General features: G+C 40.8%; 1 protein-coding gene across 6 annotated transcripts in view; it reads right to left on the bottom strand.

The window, feature by feature from the left end:
- The window catches only part of TENM2 (teneurin transmembrane protein 2), a 681,089-nt gene that overhangs the window by 130,613 nt on the left and 530,759 nt on the right, over positions 1 to 19,717 (bottom strand). For all 6 annotated transcript variants that reach the window (XM_061456391.1, XM_061456390.1, XM_061456392.1 and 3 more), the window contains one exon: positions 2,421 to 2,543. In XM_061456391.1, coding sequence (XP_061312375.1) covers positions 2,421 to 2,543 — 123 coding nt within the window. The remainder of the gene's footprint in view (positions 1 to 2,420; positions 2,544 to 19,717) is intronic.

Below are 19,717 nucleotides of genomic sequence, written 5' to 3'. Positions count from 1 at the left end.
TTGGGAGACCCATGTTTTGAAAAGAATGGCTTCATCCTGAGTTGTGTCAATTATAGAAAGGTCATTCTGCACAGCCAGAGCCCTGAGCCCTGAAATGCTTGTTGTGTTAAAAGCTGTCAGAGGCTTTCCTAAAAACTGCTGGGATAGCAATATTAACTCGGACATAATAAAAGGAAAGGTGAGGTAGAAAAACTTTTCACCCTTCCCTGCTATGAGAATTTGTCTTTCAGATATTCCTTGAGTTCATCCAAACCTATCAGTCATATTATTCCACTGTGGAAGATTCCTTGCCTAAATATTATTCTCCCTCCTTCCCCCAGATTATCAACATTTCAGCAACCTTCTATAAAATGTCAGAAGAACAAGCACACTTTTCCAGCATGCTCATAGAAAAGCTGGCTACAGCAACCGCAGACAGAACTACCAGTTCTGTTTCCTTGTCTCCTCTACAGGAGGTTACCACTCCCCAAAACAGCCTGCATCTTGGCCTCTTCAAATGTGCAAAGCTCATTAGAGTGGGCCTGGGATGAGCTGCCAGGATTTGCACTGAAGTGCCCCAGGCAGATGAGCACATTCCAATTCAACAATCCTGCTGCCCTATATTTGCACAGAGATGGCAACAAAAAGCTGCAGGGGAGGGAATTTGGAAACGTGTTAAGCACTGCAGTTGTCTGCTAAGTGACCATAATTGCAGACCTGAGCTCTTCAGGTTCCTGCCTAAAACCATAGGGTCTCTCACCTGTGCTCGATCTGGAAGTTCGGCAGTGATATAAGCATTCTACCTTGTACTTGGGACTGGGCTGTTCGTCCAGTTTGACCTACAGTCAGACAGCGAGGAAAGCCAAGCCAAGGAACATCTGTCTGAAACGCTATGCGGTTTTGCCACCACTAGGATGCAGGATTGCATGAAAAGAGGGAAGCCAGAATTAGCCCCCCCCCCCCCCCCCCGGAAAATGTAAAGAAGCTGAGGTGCAGCGGCATCATTTATTAAAAACACAAGCAAACCCATAAAATGACTGGGCATACCAAAGAACAAGCCAGCTTCCTTCCCCAGCTCTGCTTTAACTGTTTTTTTTCCCAATACATCCAATGCAAGTATCCTGTGTCAGAATTTGTTTCTAATGTTTGCTACAGCAATCAGCAGTTGAACACCAGCCACAGGTCCTGAGAGCCAGACAATGCTCAGCTCTGCACAAAACTCTTCTGTTGACCAGTAGCAAGTGCTCTTGTTTCTTCTGTTCCAGTCACCCTGTCCCACCTTCACAGTGCACTAGGACCTGTGAGGTGCTTTGATTAATTAAAAAGTTCTGGTCTGTCTTATCATAATTTGTGTAATAACCAGGGAAAGCCTTATCGTGATGCAGGAAAGAAACCCCTGAACCTCACAAGTCACAAGCATTCAATTTAAATGATTAAAATCCTTCTCATGATATGCATTTTCTCTCTATGTTTAATACATGCTCTCTCAATTTAAGAAATCATTGATGTTTCTAGAGTTACCCCTCATTCTTCTCATTTCCCTGTCTCCGCCATCCTCCACAGGAACACAGTTTTTCTTTAGGAGAAAAAGAAACCATTTGTTGCCAACATTGCATACACTAAAGCAGATTATTCACTATGGGTGAAATTATTCTGTCCTTGATCCTTGATGCTTTCTGTTAGAATTACATCTGAGAACGAAGAAAAACCAGGAATTTGGTCCTGGCTGGAAGCAGTACAATGTACCCCTCCTACTGAGTCAAGCTTTTTCTCTGAGCTCTCTAAGCTATACCTGGAAAGAGGACATACAGCCAGTAAAACATATGGGTTTGGACTGATCACTTCATTGAAGTGTCTGAGGGAGCTCATCTGCATTAGTAGATGAGGATCTAGGAACTGAGTGATTTTCATAGAGTCCCAGACTAGTTTGTGTTGGGAGGGAGCTTAAAGCTCATCCAGCTCCCTTGCCATAGGTAGGGACCCCTTCCACTGGAGCAGCTTGCTCCAAGCCCCTGTGTCCAACCTGGCCTTGAACACTGCCAGGGATGGGGCAGCCACAGCTTCTCTGGGCACCCTGTGCCAGGGCCTCAGCACCCTCCCAGGGAAGAGCTTCTGCCTAAGAGCTCATCTCAGTCTCCCCTCTGGCAGGTTAAAGCCATTCCCCTTGGCCTGTCCCTATAGGCCCTTGTCCAAAGCCCCTCTCCGGGTTTCCTGAAGCCCCTTCAGGTACTGGAGCAGCTCTAAGGCCTCCCTGGAGCCCTCTCTTCGGCAGGCGGGACGATTTTGCGCACTAGCGCAGCGGGCGGGAGCAGGAACAGCCGTGCGCGGGGAGCGCTCCGGCCCCGAGCGCAGGGAGCACCAGCAGTGGCCGAAGCCGGCGCTGACCCCGCACCCGCGGGTGCCGCCCACTGCGGGGCCGGGCGCGGGAGCCGCAGCCTCACCTCTGCCTCCAGGTGGCGCCGCCGCCCCGTCCTCGGCGCCCGCGCGGCCGGGCCGCCGCCCGTTGCTGAGGGTGGGTCCGTCCGCCGGGCGCAGCCGCCAGTTGAGCCCCAGGAGGTGCATGGCTGCGGGGACAAACCGACAGTCAGTGCGAGAGCAGCGCAGAGCAGCGCGGCGGCGGGGGCTGCCCCCTGCACCGCTCCGGACCGCGCCGTCGGGCAGCAGCCCCGTAGGAGCGTGAAGGAGGCGACACCCCCCGCCCCACGCGAGCCCCGCTGGCTCGCACACATCTGCTTTCTGTTCACTTCAGTTCTCGATCTTTAAAACTGCTGAGACACAAAGGGACAGCGCGCACGGCCGCGTGTAAACTGAGCAGAGCGTTCTGCTCAGAGCACAGCATCCCGCACAACCGTCCCGGCTCACACGCTCCAGGGGGACGCGTTCCTGGAAACAAAGCACCACTGCAAATACCAGTTCGAGTTGAAATTACAGGCGATAATTTATACGTTGATTATAAAATTAGCTTTAGCCCGATGTATGCTAATGACATTGTAATGCAATTACTTTGTGTTTATTACAACTTATTTAAATCAACAGATTTAACAGCCTCTGTCTTCATTCTGCAGATTAAGCTTTCCCAACAAGCCCAGGCCTTTGCCAATCCTTTGACCTCACGGGTTGTTCTAACCCCGTGTATGCCCAGCCAGGAGGTTTCCCAGCTCACAGAGCTGGCTGGTGTAGCACTGTGCCATGGGCCCCAGGCACACCTAAGAGATGGAGCAGGAGAAAGGCCATGGCACCACTGCCACCAGCGCGTGAGTGATGGGTGCTGTGGTAGGGGCTAATTGAATAAGTCCTGTGCATAATGCATGAGACTCGACAGGTCTGAATCATTCAGCTAGAGGATTTATGCGCATCTTCACCCTGTATAAACAGAAGCTACCGGAATACATCTCCATACTTTCATCATATTATCCCTATGGCATCCTCTCAATCTAGAGGGATAGAAAAGCCTACCAAGCTGCTTTTATTGACTTTCTTTTTATGTCCCCCTGTTTACATAGCATGTATGTAAAACCACACACCACAGAGAAGAGCGTGCTCACTTTTATACTAAACTGGTGTTTGAGGGGATTCACTATCAAATGAGGGGCAGAAAATATAGGTGCTTATGGGCACCATTATAATTGTTCAACTCTGCAGCGTGAGGTCCATGTAAGATTAGCAGATACTTTACATCTAATTACAAGCAATTGTAGAAGAGCTGGTGTGGTCACAAAGGACCAGCAGAGCCACATAGCCCAAGTGTTCAGAGATTAAAGGGTTGGGATAGGTGAGGCAAAAGAGACTTCTCACAGGAACTAGCAAGCCCAGTGCTTGAAACAGATAATCTCTGAATACAGGGAATGCATTTAGACCTGACGGATTCCTATACATATTCCTAAAACCAGACAAAGCACCTCCCACCCCCAAAATCCATCTCTCCCAACTCCTGGGAATCTCTCAACACACAATCTATGCAGTGTAACCATCCTATTCTTGGCAAAAGCAGCCAAGAAGAAAGACAGCTTTCAGAACATCACCTTCCCCCAGATATACCTATGGACTAAGGAGATGTCTAAGAAGAACAACTAAAATCAGGAGACATCCCGTGGGGAGAGGGTAGTCACCAGACTTTGCATTCATGGTAAATTTACAAAATAATTTTTTTCATCACGAAAAAAGCCTGAAAATACAATAAAGCATGTAGTATTTTAAAAATGCCAAGGATGAACCTGAAAAGGATGTTTTGCTGAGAAACTAATCCAAATTTGTTTCTACGTTTAAGAATTACTGGAAAATAGACAAAATTTTATGTGGGATCAAATGTTTTCTTCAATTACCATCTTTTTGTTTTGCCAAATCAAACATTTTCAAAGGTTTTTCAGTCTCATCTCAACCAGCTACTTTTCAGGATGGCAACGAAACTGAAAAATAAAGCTCCAACAGCAAACAAGTCTGTAGCTCATACAGACCCTCCCCACTGTGTGAGCGAGCATCTAGAGGGGAAGGGCTGGGGACAGCAGGCAGCAGAGCAGCTCCTGGCCTGTTTGTGCTGCCCACAATTCCCATGCCATGTGCACAACCTGGGACTAGTTTGGCTGCACCACTCCCCTAAGCAAAGAGTGCATAAAGATGAAGTGGATTTTAGAGCCCCAAAGCGACAGCAAGTCACAGAGGGGAATTAGACTTCTGTGTTTTATAATCTCAGTGTTTCTATTCCAAGTTGCAATTCTTGTATATTTTACTGCAAGCTTAACCATAAATGTAGGTCACTTGCAGAGATGAAAGTCTCTGCTTCAAGTGTGAAACACTCCTTACAACAAAGAGATAAGGAACTCAGAACCAACAGTCTGTCCCAGAGAATTACAGTTGCTAACTGATAATTACCAGGTAAATTCAGACAAGGAATTATAAAAGATCTTATTAACATGGTATTAAGGAAAACTGTGATCCATCTGCTTCCAAGCACACCATGATTTCATTAATAACTCCACTGCTCTGTTTTTTAATCATAGATGCACATTAGGTAAGAGCAATTACAGCTCCTTCCTAACGGGGCACGTCTGCTGTATTCCCTTGCAGAGACAAAGATGACAATCTCCTGCACAGCTCACGTATCCATTACGTGATCTACAAACTTCCACTAAGACAGCTGAAGTCACAAACAGGAGGAACGTTCACCTTCTACTGAGAATACATCACGAAAAGTATGTCACAAGGGCCTGAGGGGAAAGCTCAGTGTTTGCATTGCACAGAGCAAGCCTGACTGGCAGCCGAGAGGGAGAACAAGGAGCTACCTACTCTCTCCTGCTTCAGAGAGCTATGAGATGGCAAATTTATATGATTAACCTTTTGTTCTGTTAATCAAACAAAAATGCCTCCAGCAAAGGAATAAGTAGGAGCCTGCTTAATTAGAAATACAGGGAACTACTCAGAAGTCGAGTGCCAATGTGTCAGAAGAGAAATTCTGGGCTAGTGAATTTGTGCCTGTTTCCTGTGTTTTCTATTGGTGGTATTAGTATTAGTATTACTATTGTTGTTGTTGTTATTTTAAACTACAACTAAATTATCTGTGTTGCTCTGGCTTTGCCTTCTTCCCCAGAGACACACTTTCACCAGCTATTACAGTACTGGCACGTTTTCTGCAAAGGATATTCACCAGACATCTGGGTTGGGATACTCAGCTTGATCCAAAGCTGATCATCAAGATGAGCACTCATTTTCCAAAACAACCCATTTACTTGAACACATTTCCTGTGCTCCTGTGCTTCATATTTGGTTACAAATTAACCTTCAGGGATAAACACACCCAAGAAGAGTTAAAACACAAAAAAAGCATCATTTTATCTGTTATATGTATGGGGCATTCATAAATTACACTTTACAGAGGGCTCACACATGTTTTGTAGGTATTATTTGGGTATGTTTGCTTTTTCCCCTTCAACATTTAAGCCTGTTTTTTAAGGTCTGTGATACTGGGCTTGTCAGAATTTATCTGCTTCATTTAACACTAACATCTAGTAACTCAGAATAGTGAATTGTGTATTTATATTCTCTAAAAATAAGACTACAGAAACAATAAACTTTCAAGTAAAGCCTTTGGGGTTAGGTAAAAAGTAATAATCAACCTCTCCCTCCCTCCCCAGCAATGCACACAGAGAGCGAAAACACCTGAACCTGCATACCCATGAAGAACAAAAGCAGAGAACTAGTTCAACACTCCAGGTGGTAGAACTGTCAAGGATCAATCTAAGACTTACATAAGATAGAGGTTGCTAGAGTGAATCACAAATTATTTTAAGAAATCCCAAAAGGCATACAAATCCACAGAAAAATGACTAAACTTACATGCAAAACTTTCTTGAATGTTCTCTAAGACTCAGTAGTGTCCCCACATTACTTTCTCATTCAGTCTTCTCTCATTCTAGCCATAAACCCAGTGCTCACTCCAGAGTTCAGTCTAATGGACACTGGTTTGCAAGCTCAGAAAGCTCTGTCTTCCCTTTGTGCTCTCCTGTCACTCAACCATGTGTTTTTAAAATGAGAGACCTCTAGTGTCTTCATGTGCTAGAGATCTCCCTGCTGTACAACTCAGTGCCTGCCAGTAAGCAGGGCAGAATCAGGTTTTGCACTTTGCCCTTTTATCTGTGGTATTCCTTCTTAAAGGAGAAATATGGAGATTAGCAAACTACCATTCTCCCCATTCCTATTGCATCTTCCCAGTTGAGGTCTGGAAGATACACACCACTTGCATGTTAGAAAGTTCGGTATTCCCTTAGCAATGCTAAAAGATGGGAAGATTATAAAAGTTGTCAGAATTCAAAATGTTTCCATATATTAATTTTCCAAGTTGTCATACTTAGTAAACCCTAAGTGATTGTCATCCAAAATGAACCGATCAAACTATCATATCACTTTGTTAGGATATATCAAGTCATATTACGTTTAACTGTAGCCTCTTTTCATTTTACACGTGAAAAGTGGTTAGCCTCTTTTCCTGTGTAAAAGAAATTGGTCCATTATATCATGAACAGTATTAACAAATAAACAGTAAAAGGACATTTGCTTTTTGTAGACTATTATAGTGTAGTGGAAACACTAGAAGTTTCCATCCACTCATGAGGTGAGCAATGATGTAACTCTTATTATTCCATATACTTAGTCTTGAACAACATCGGTATGAGTTCTAAATCAGGCCTAATGAATCATAGACATGATGAAACAGAAGGTACCTACCTAGCAGCATGTGATTTCAGAGTATATATATTCAAAGAACTATCTGCACATCTGTTTCTTGTTTCATATGAACTGTATATTATTTCAATGCATCACAATTATTTGTATGAAGCAAAAGTAGTGTTTTATACATCTAGGTGCATATAGATGGGTAATCCAGATTACTTGAAAAGAATAAATGTATCCCCCAAAATTAAAAAACATCATAAAACATTATTGCACGCTTACGTTGCATTAAAAGTTATTCAGCTGAGATTCATGGTTTTTTACTCATTACTACTTCTTGATCATGCAACAGAACTCCAGGAATACCAGAAATACTGATCATAATTATAATTCATAAAATAACCGTTACTTAAAAGACTAGAAACGTAGTAGTTTAATGCTCTACTGCTATTTCTCTGGAGAAATAAGTTCAACCCAAGTCACAAGTAAAATGAGTGCATTAGGCCTATTCCCTAGTGATTACTTGCCCCCATTACAAAATGAATGCACAATTCATGACAACTGACAACCTCTCCTCAAGAGATGCCTGAGACAGAAATAGTAGGGGTCTGAAAGTCAGAAAAGAGCAATGGAAGAACTGCAGGGGAAAAGCTTGCATCGTGCCTGAAAATACTACACTTGATTCTAACCAGTGCTTTAGGTCTCTGTCTGAGGAGCACAGATTACTAGGTAGCTATAACATGCAAAGTAAGAAGCATTCCCTAGATCCTCTTACATCTGAAGAGCTAACAAGACAGTTCACAAGCATACACACCCTGCATCAGAATTTGCTGAAGCAGGTCTCAGTTGAGATCCATATTTTGCTAACATGTTTTAGGATTAACAGAAGCTGAACACAGAAAGCTAGGCATTGTTGAAAAGGCAATTCTGCAAGCGTTATTTATGTATCAGGTACCTCAGCATTGTGAGCAACCAGGAAAAGTCCTCTCCCACAGAATTGGCAACAAATATGCCTGACAAAGTCAGATCTCAATAAATTGCGAATGGTTTACAGTGGCTGACACCATCCTCTGCTCGATAATTTAGTTGGCCAACCTTCAGCTGTGTTTGCAGCAGGAGGAATACAAGCACTGTCAGTATGCAGCTAGAATGGAATATATGACTCCTTGACAATGGCTGAGGACTTGTACAAGTACACTTGCATACTCTCATACCAGCAGAAAGGGACAGCGTCTCAAGGAAGTTCTAATCTGTGATTCTTCCAGTTTAACATATATTTAAGTACTTGGAAAATCATTACCAAAAATATGAGTCTTTGTTACTTAAAAGAAGCAGTCTTAAACACTGTGATCACATAGCAGCTTTCCTTGCTAAAGAAACAATGACATCTCTCCTAAAATTCAGGACTAACTGCCAGAACTTTCTATTGTTCCTTGAATACCTAATGTGACTGTGACAAAGATGCCAGAGTTCCCCTGAGGGTATCCAGGAGATCTCACAAAAAAAGTCATCACATTCCCAGGCCTCTTCCTAAAAGCAAAACAAAAGCCACACGGCTTGCTAGGTGAACAGCTGCCATTTTTGATATACTATCTACAGGGAAGTTTAAAGTACTATTTAAAAAAGAATCCAAACCTATTATATATATATATATAATAGGATTCCTTATGGAAAACAGGCTGCACAGGGTGGTGGCACAGCCTGCTGCTGATACTGCTATTTAAGGAAAGGGCTGACTGAGAACTATGTAAGGACGTAACACAACTGAGCAACTGGGCCATAAAATAGACAAAATTCAAACCCATTAAGATAAAATAACATACACTGGAGAGGAGTCATCTTAATTCCACATATAAAATAATGAGCTCTGAGCTGACTGTTATCAAACTAAAGGGAAATCTGGGGCTTAATGATGAAGTGCCCTAAAAGTTTTAAGTCAGTCAGACATTGAATCATTATGGGAAGAGAAAACAAAGCAAGGAATATTGCGGCACCTCCCCTCATCTCAGAAAAGACCTAGAAGAACCAAAGGTTGGAAGATCAGTAGAGAAGAGTACATGTAAGATTTGCCCGTTCTTACAAGACAACTGCTTTTGGATGCTGGAGGTAAATTAATGGATTATTTGATTTTTATCTGATGCAACACAGCTGCTCCTACACATATACAACACCCCTTGGTGTAGCTACTTCAAGCTCAGTGTTGCTTGGAGTATTTGATGCTTTTTTATGTACTGTACCACAGCATGCCCCTACTCATTCACCAGCCCAGACAACCCAAGGAACGCTTAGATCAACATATCGTGGGCAAACCATTGAATTTTTATGCCATAAAGCATTTCCTAGAAGCATTTCCTTTTAGGTACCTTAGGGCTTTAGTACATCCAAATGAGCTGAGAATACAGTATATAAAATAGCAATTGCTGACATGCCACAAAGTTTGTGCAGGTTTCTCAACCGAGTGTAATTATTCACTAGCACAATGGTAAATACTCTATTTAATTAATAGCAAAACAGAGTCAATTGCAATCAGAAGAGACAAAATATCTTGTTGGAGATCTCAGGGACACAGGAGGCAGGAATTTGACTTTTACATTTGATACCACAGATCAGGTAAAAAAAAATAAATCTCTGGAGTACAAGTACCCAGGGAATTTATGAACTTGTGTTGTAATATTAATGACTACGAATCCTACAGATGTCATGTAAAGCATTTGGATGAACTCCTGATCATACTGTCTCCTCTACTTGTGAGCATTCAACTGTTTGCAGGAAAGGTTAAAGTAGTATTTCAAAACCAGATCATTTGAACTACATTTAATACTACTGTTGTACAACACCTGCAAAAAGTACTGCTTATTGACTGGGATCACTGAAGCTCAACAACAAATAGATGCCTTACTTTCAAGGTCATTCACTCTCAGTAAATCATCTTAATAATCAGTAAGCTATTTGGTATGCACTATGTTTCCTTAATAAATTTATATGGGGGGACCTCCATTTAAAGCACTATCAACTACACAACTTGAAGACTTAACAGATCACGCTATTTTCATTAAAGCAATAGTTTTGCCTGTGTTACGGCTAGAGACCACAATAAAGAACCTTTTTTTTTTTTTTGTCTTATTTATCCTACCCATAACATTGAACTTCTCAGAGTGACTTTTTTCGTTTACAGCACTGAAAATCCAGAATTGCACTAACTACAATGGCACTGCTGCATATTTGTATAGCTTGTAACATGTTTTTTTCCATTTCTCCATTGAGTTAAGTTGATATTGTTATCCACATACAAGGTTCTTTATGTAACCCATCTATGAATTTATGCTTGTTAACTGTGCCTGAGCTTTGCAATAGTTTTACTTAAAATAACAACTCCTTGAAACTTTCCAAAGAGAATGACTACATGAGGAAAGCCATGAGGACTGATTTCCCAGTCAGCTTAAGAAGCAATGAATGTAATAAATGCCATGCTACCATTTCTGCCTCTTTACAGCTGCAGAGAGAATACAGCTCTGAGCTTCTCTAATCCAAGAGTGATCCTATGAACAGTCACAGTTAAACTTGAATTTCAGCACCTCGTATTCTTGGACATAAGCTGAGGGAGGCAGAGGCAGACCCTTTGCTCCTGTGCTCCGTGTAAGGGGAGTGCTTGGTGCCTCCTCGGCACAGCAGAAATGTCAGGCATGCTCCTTCCGCTCACCAGGGAGACATGGGAGATACTGTGCCTTTTTGAGAACACAATGGAAAGGAAAGTTGGCTTTGCACAATCTAAAACATAAGAAAGTAATCCTTAGGCATAATTTCACCCTCAGCATGTAAACTCTTTTAGACAATAAACTGTTTAGAACAGGGCTTTTGCTTTAAAGCATCCAGCCCAAGAAGCATTTTATAGAAATCCCATAAAGGATCTCTGAATAAGTGTATTGTTATCATCAGCAGCAAAACTTCTGCTGGGAATTATTAATTGCTTTCTTTTCAATAAATGTTATTAAAGATGAAAAGGAAGATGGAAGGAGGGCTATAAGATGGTTCATTGTCACTGCATTCATACGGAAGAAATAGGGGACCCAAAAAAAGCAGCATTTTTTTTTCTAAATTGGTCACCCCCCCTCCAAGTTGACTGATTTCTTTCCTCATGTGCGTCAGTAAACTGAATGGAATGAATTTTCAAAGCACAGCATGAAAGATATACCCACAAATCCTATTAGTAGTAATGTGATTTGTGTGCTTATCTGCCATGCAGTGCTTTGAAAGTTCATTCCTCTATGTTCAACTTCAGTCTTTCTACTTCCAAAAACACTTGAAAAGCTTACCCACACTTGCAGTTACTTTGGGAGTGGGGAAAATTGGAGGATGTGGAAAGCTGCCTCCCAGTTCCAAGGATAACAACAAGCAAGCAAAACTACAGCCTGCAGAACAAGAGTTGTACCTTATGTGGTTGTTACCTCCCCAGTCACCATTCTGAGACACAATGCCTGGTTTGCACTATTCAACTTTCTCACTTCAGTCCTCTTTACTGAAATGCTTTGATTTTATGCCACTTTGAGCAATCTTTTTGTCACAAGAAGGGTAACAACATTGCTTGCTACCTTCAGAACCTGGAATCTCCCTACAAAGACCTTAAAAGAGAGGCAGAGTACAGTGCACTATTCATTTATTCTTGTGACAGGCCTTAAATTGTACAGAGTGTAGAAAACTGGCAGAAGATTAATCAGTTCCTGAGACTATATAAAATGAACTCATGCTAATTTTAGGAGTCAAGACTGCAATCTTTTGGGGTTTTGCATCTGAACTAGGTGGTTGCAACTAATAAGAAAAGTGTTTATATTTTTATTTATCTATCTAAACCAGCATCTTTCAGCCTGGAAGATCCCAAATCAAATTTTACAATATCCACTTTCCCAGCCTTGCCAAAATACTGCCGCTTTTGAAATAGGCTTAGAATAGCAGAAAGGGATGCTCTTGCCTAAACAGAATGGAAAACCTCATTTTTCTGGAGCAACTGTGAGCATTTAATGTTAATGCAAAACAAATTCAATCTAATTTTAATTTCACACCTAAAAGACACCATTATCATGAACAAAGTACCCAGCTCATCTTTATTCTGTTTCCAAGAGGAGAAAGAACCTAGCTGAGACTTGGAACTGGTGTTTCAAGGAATATAGACGCAGATATACCCTCCAAAATCACTGATGCCTGAGCTTACAAGAATTACAATAACTGCTTTACTTTGTAACCCTAAAGGATATCATGTCAAACATTTATTTGACTATGTTCATCTTCTGAAACTGTAACTGCCCTAACTTGTACAAACATGCTGAACAAGATTTTCTTAATCTAACTGTTCCAAAGCATTCAGACCTTGACTCAACCTCTGGTTGCTAGCCATAGTGATAAGAAAATAGTTTTAACCTTTATTACTCCTTTATGTACACCAAATGCAGTGGAACTGCATGATTATGAATGCCCAAATATACCTCCACAGTGCAATGGAAGTCACAGAATCACAGAACGGTTTGGGTTAGAAAGGACCTTAAGATCATCTAGTTCCAACCCCCTGCCATGGGCAGGGAGGTCTCACACTAGACCATGCAATTTCTGATCACAGAATATTTTCTTCCCTTAGTAGAAATTCTACAGAATAGCTTAATTTAATCACCTGACTGGAAAACCTTGCATGAATGACAAAATTTAAGTTTTTACTCTCTACATAAAGTAATTATTGAAGTTAAAAGTTCGTAACAAAGAGGAAATAAATCTGAAGATGAAAAGCAAATATGATCTCACAAAGCTCCTCATTCATTTTCAACACTATGAGCTCTTTATACTGCTCTCACAATATGCTTCAGAAGGTAGATAGATAGAAACATAGCCTAAATTGTCTTGACATTGAGATACAGGCACAGATTTTATTTAGCATCTAGGCAGATTCAAACCTTATGTATGCCACATTATTTATGTGTTGTGAACTAGATGTCCTACTGATCCAGAAAAGAAAAACCTATGAAAATCAAATATACAGCTTTTATTTCATAAATATATTATACAGTCAGTTACAGCCTTGTACCTCAGATTCAGCATTTCCCACCTTATATGATTTCTATCCAGCATTTCCCATAATGGGTTAACCATAACTGGGATATATCCTATTTTTAATCTTGTACCTGCCTCATTCTTGCCAGGTTTCCAAGTCTGAAGTCTGCTTATTTTGCCTTCACAGGAAAAAAATCTTTTCCATTAAAGCAGAGACTGAAAGCTTGCCCTTCTGCATCCTTGCCTTCCCAGCTTCCTATCTAGAACTCTAGAGCAGGTAAGGAAGTGCAGGCTGCAATGAGGACAGGATTTCAGTGTGATCATGCCAATCTGGAAGTACAATAGGAAACAGAGAAATCAAGGACGTGTTTATATGGTGCTAGGATTTTAGTGTCTGATCACTGCTTTCTTTGGAAGTGACAGACTGCAGCAAGTTACATTTAACAGGAATTTCTGCCTGTGTATGTTCATTTGTTATTGTCGGTTGCATCACCAACACATCCTGTGATACAATTTCATGAGCGATTGTAGGAATGAAGAAAAGTTTGCATATGCTTTTTAAGTCCCAAGAAACATCATGACAGCACACCAGTTTACATAAACCCACTTTGAGCAGCCTGGGCTAGCAGAAGGTGTCCCTGCCTGTGGCAGGGAGTTGGAAGTGGGTGAACTTTAGGGTTCCTTCCAACCCAGACCACTCTGTGATTCTATGATTTCAAACACTCTGCATTATGCATGATGGAAGACAATTATATTTCATTTGGACACCTACATCCCACTTTATTTAAGGAAAATTATCATAACATACACTTAATTAAGTATTAATATTATTATTACTTTTTATCTATTATGTCTTTAATTGCCTTTTATAATGCAGGTTTTTTAGACTAGCTCCATTTGATCTCTTATTGATATAACAGAATTCACAGCAGAGCTAGTAGAATTCACTGTTACAGACAGAGCTGCTGTCCACAACAGAAAAGTGAAGCCTGCTTATTGTACAGAGCATCTGATAGCTGATCATTTTAATAAAGCCTTCCGTCTTGCATACAAAGTGGTGCAGAAGCCAATTCCACTGTCTGAGGTCAGCAATGCAGAATGCTCATCATCAGTCAGTTTAGAGCTGTTTAAAATCAAGGCCCATTGTAATCAAGGTCAAAATTGTCATGAACTTCAGGGGAGAGAGCTTTACTTCAGAACTCCTCTATTTATTTTAAGTATCTGAGGCCATGAATATCGTAAGAATGCTTGAAAAAATCGTATTTTCTACAAGCAACAGCAATGAGACCCATAAAAAAACTTTACCCTCCAAAGTCAGCAACATAAATTGCAGGGTGAATTGGACATGAGTGATAATGCATTAGCATATGCATCTCTGTATACAATTAATTAATGAATCATCGAATAAAATAGGAGCTAGATTACATATCCTCAAAACCCTTTGGCTTCAATTACACATAGTTTGTAAAGCATAATAGAATTATGTTAAATGGTAAGACAGTAAATTTTAATGTATGTGACCATATTACTTAATAACACCAGTAAAATAACCAGAAATTATCCTTGAAAGAGAAGACAACTTATACTACAAGGGGCAAAAGCAATATGTAGGAGCTACAGAACTACACATTAGGACCTTGTAGCTAACTCTCAAGTTCTGCTTCTTCATGTCTGTAACACCCAGTTGGCCAGCAACCAAAGCAGGATTATACACCTTTTTTTTCTTTGATGGATGAAACAGTAAATCCTATCTTTAAAAAGAACCCCAAACCCTAAACTAGATTGAAATCCCATCTAGCATTTCAGCTTCACTCTTCCCTCTGAAATTCATTTCCCTTTTTCTTTCCTTTCAAGAATTTGCTTCATCTTGGAAGCAGGTATCAAAGCTGCTCCTCCATAACTTAAAAGGAAAATGACTAGAAACTCCTCAGTGTCACTGTATCTGACAAGTTTCTGCAATGTATTTACCTCCTTCTTTCACAACGTTATTAACATTTAAGTATCCAGAAAGTGCTACAGCTGAGATTTTTTTCCATCCATTTCAATTTCAAAATGATGCATTTGATTTTATGGTCTAATAGAGAAAACCTGCTTCTGTCTCCTGGAAGTGGCTGTCCATACTAATTAGTGAGGAACACAATGCACACAACCTTTATTTTTCTAGGATCTGAACAGAAATCTCAATGAAGACTACCAAACCTATTCATAAATCTTTACAAATTTCACCTTTTAGGACAGGTTTAAAAAAAAAAAACAACAATCCTGTGATAACACCTACAGTTATTTCACCAATTTTTCCATTTAAATGGGATTTTGACAATTTAATGACTGCATTCTTTCAAAAATAACAATGGTATTATACGACTGTCATGTAAATGTAACTCAGGATTGCTATCAGTTCATAAAATTATTCCAGAAATCTGTTCACATGCCGTGTTTTTGCAGAGTTTACATAAACGGCAGCTCTCACTTTGTTGTTCAAAAGTATTTTAACATTTGCATTCAAGTCCTCAGAGGTAAATGTTCAGTTCAGATGCAGGATTAATAAAATTCCATCCCTATATAACAGTATGGCATTTTATGCAAAAGCAGTTCTCAAAGAGCCCAGTCCTTTGGGACGAACCAGGCTCCAGGGCACCGCGTTGTTAGCACTCAGGTTGCCAAAAGCACCATGAGAAAACCTGCTTTCACACTGGGCTTTCTAAAATATAATATCACCCAATGCAATAAGTAATGAAGCTGAAATGATTCCATATTGTTCTGAACAATATATCTGACTGCACACTACCAGTGAGGTCTGAGGAAGGAACGCGTTATATTCTGCTGTATATTTCTGAGTCGGACCTGTGAAGTTCTTTGAGCCTTTACTGAACCAATTCTGTATTTGAAATATTTTCAGGACTTATCTTTTCCATTTTAGCAAGCCAGACACAACATACTCCCTGCCTCCTGTCAGGGAATAATGGGAGGGACTGAGCATGCAGTGGCTAAGCACTCTCATTGAAAAAAACTGGGGATGCTGCAATAATTGTCCTGAGAGGCTAGAAAGGAAACAAGACTCTATGCTGACAGCTTAGCTCAGCATGAACTCTCATTTTTCACATGGAGCTAATTAAAAACTGAAATTAGTTAAATATGGAAATGACACTTGCAAGCACTTTAGCTGAGTTCTGGCAAAATCCCTCTAGAGTGCTGCGATGCTACCTGCTGCTTCAAAACTCCCCAACTGAATTTCACAGTTAAAAGGCTGAGCAAAGGGAAAGTTATTACAGAGATTTCCAATTCAAAATGTGTCTGTAAAATTCTAAATTAAATTTCATGGTAGCCCTTTCAGTAACTAGAGACATACTGTGCAGCGCAACGATACGGTGCTCAAATAACGTCCCTGCATGTATTCTCTGATTATCTCACCTTTAGGCACTGTGCTGGTGGTGCCAGCACTGTGAAGCCCATAAGGATACCAGCACTACAGTGCTACAAAGATAAGCTGTGTACTGCTACTGAAGTAGTCATTTGGAAAGCATGGACGCACAGCGCACGGCAGAATTATTCCGAAGCTTAACAGTAAAAACCTCAGAATATCAGACCCAATGACCAAAATATCTTATGCCTCCTGATTTACCATATATTTGTAAGTGCTGAATACATATGCAGAGAAGGGTCTATACTGCAATAAATTATATTGCCTATATATACCTATATCTCAGTGATTTACAGGCAAGATAATAATAAAAAGCACTTCTGCCTATTTAAATGGGCATAAAGAACCAAGGGACTGGATATGCATAAAATGTAAGGTGACTGACATCAGCTTTTTGACTAAAGCACCATGTGAATTCCATTTTGGTGCACATGACTTGCCTGGTATGCATAAAAGCAAGGGTATTTGCCCAAGGGCAAGTATGATTTCTGAATGCAATTTAACAAAACCCGCCCATGGAGCAGATCATTTTGGATCCATACCAAGGCATTCAGGATAGCCAATCACTTTCAAAACAACTGGAGCATTTTGATTTTATTGTTTTTCCTACATTCCATCCCTCTACCCTTGAGGCAATCTCCTCCCACTGGCCTGCTGCCACTATTGCATCAACAAATTTCTCTCTAGGAAAGCCAGCAAAAGATGCCACATAGCATGAAAGCCACTGTTACTCCCAAGTCTGCTGGCAGGGGGGACTGCTGCACCCAGCCTGCCAAAACCTCTTCCCTGGCAGCTATGTGTATAATCTGTATATCATACCCAGGCTTTGCTAGTCCAGGGCCTTGAAATATCTCAGCTTACCCAGCTGGAGGGGATATGCTGCAGCTGCACCATCAGACCCTCTTATTTTATTGAATTTTGAATTGCAGTTTCAAAGCAATTCAAATGAATTTGCCCAAGGCCTCAGATCAGTAAAACTACTGATACCACCTGCATCAGGCTTCCTAAATTTGAAGCATTTAAAAGCAGGTGACAGGATAGGAGCTTTCAATGTAAGGACTAACACTCATGAAAACCCTGCTAAACAAACTTGGTCATGCCCCTTTTTGGCAAGGAAGGAACTGTATGGCTTTCAGCCCAATTCTCACAATAGTACTGGTAATAACGGGAAATTCCATTTTAAATTATGTTTTAAATCATGTATATTTTTCCAGGTTAAAAAGGAGATATTTATTTGATCACTAAGTTCTATCTATTTTAAAGCATTTATACGAGTGGAGATAAAGAGCAGACTATGATGAACATGAACTCTTAACAGGAGGGTGTATTAAGAAATCCATGAACCAACATCCAGTGGGCTGAGGCTTCTTTCAAGTTTATGAAACTCCACTGAGATCATTGCAACATGGGTTGCCCTCAGGGAAGAAATCCAAAAGCCATCCATGACCATAACACCGTCCTCTTCAAGTAATATTATTAATAATTCCCATTGCTTAATCATATTCAATACCCTTAAACATCCAAGATGGTGTTGAAATATAAGTATATACAACATCATTTAAGTCCTGCAGGGACACAGAGGCTAATGGCAAGACTATAGTAAACAGGTAATACATTTTGACCAAGGTCCTTTGTTTAGAACTTTACTTTTACAAAACAGCAGAAGTGTGAATATCTAGAAAGGGCAGAACAATAATTAAAACAAAACAAACAAACAAAAACCCCTTGATGACCAGGATCATATGTAGTTACACTCAGCTGAGTCTCCTACAGATTCTGCACTGCTAACATAGCCCAGATCTGTAAGCGAGGAAACCACTCATGTTTCCCCACTCATAATGCCATCCAATTCTTCCAGCAACCAGAGGCAAAAGATTAAACTCCTTATCTAGCAACTGACCATGACCATGGTCCATCTAGAATGTGCTTGACTGACAGGTACAGGTTTAAAAACTACTGAGACACATACCTGCCTGGCTATGGCTGCCTATCTAACCAGGAGCCAGAGCCTCAGCCAGAGGTAGCAGAGCATGTCAGCCAAAGTCCTTTGCAAGAACAAGGTGGTTGTGGTCCCAGCCTGGCACCTTGCTCTTACTCACTTCATATTGAGCAGGGATTCAGTGAGCTAAATATTGGTTCCTCTTGTTTCACTGCCCTCACTGTGCCTGTATGTACAACCCTGTCCAGAGCAATGATGTAACTAGAAGGAGGTAACTAGTACCTACTTCTCTTGTCGGTGGGTTTTAACAGCACCCATATTAACTCTATGAGTAACTACCATATTTGGGGATCAGTATTGCTAAGGAGAGAAATTATTTATATCTTCTTCTCTTCCTCTTCTGTCATCCTACTTGAGTATACTCACAGGAAAATACCGCTTGGTGAGGGAGCTAGAGGCAGAAACAGGGAATCTGGGGAAGGGTACTGTCAGATACAATCAGGCAGCTTACTTGAATGGCAATCACAAGGCAACAACTTATGCCTTTTAAAAGATCCCTAAAGAATAAACTATAAGGAACTTGCTAGAAAGAACAACGTATATTCCAATCAACTCATGATTGTACTTCAGATCTGCAATGAACATTCTCTCTCCAAAGTGCTTTCTGCTATGCTCAGTACATGATGCACATCTGGGTAAGCACCACTGGGATAAAGCCTAAAGACATGCTTACAAGGGGACATCCACACAGAGAACTGCTTTTGTCCCTAATGATTCTGGGCAAGTATTTACTCAAGAAGAAAATGAATAGTGGCTTAAAGGTGAGAAATTAAGATTTTCATCTTCAGGCACTTAAAAATGTTTAATCATTCTCTTGGATTTTTCCTCCTCTTACACTCAGAAATATTCAATAAAGTTTAAAAACTTGAATCAAGGAAAAAACCTGAGCCTGCAGCCTCATTTCAGGGAGGAAGAAGAGAAGAAGGAGCAAAAGTGGGCTGACAGACAGAAATACATTATTCATTCTTTCCATAACCAACATAGCATAGCAGTGTGAGCCAGGGAATTGCACCCACCAAACACACACACTACAGCCATCTTTGCCCTTGTAGGAATCATTTCAGTGCTCAGAAGATGCAGCATGCACAACCCAGCAATGTCATCCCTGTGACATAAACCAG

Source organism: Pezoporus flaviventris, unplaced genomic scaffold, assembly GCF_033815535.1.
Source record: "Pezoporus flaviventris isolate CSIRO_AGI_PZ_B2104156 unplaced genomic scaffold, CSIRO_AGI_Pfla_v1 ptg000023l, whole genome shotgun sequence".
Taxonomy (NCBI): Eukaryota; Metazoa; Chordata; class Aves; order Psittaciformes; family Psittacidae; genus Pezoporus; species Pezoporus flaviventris.
Note: the sequence above shows the minus strand (reverse complement) of the source record. Positions and strands in the feature narration are given on the sequence as shown.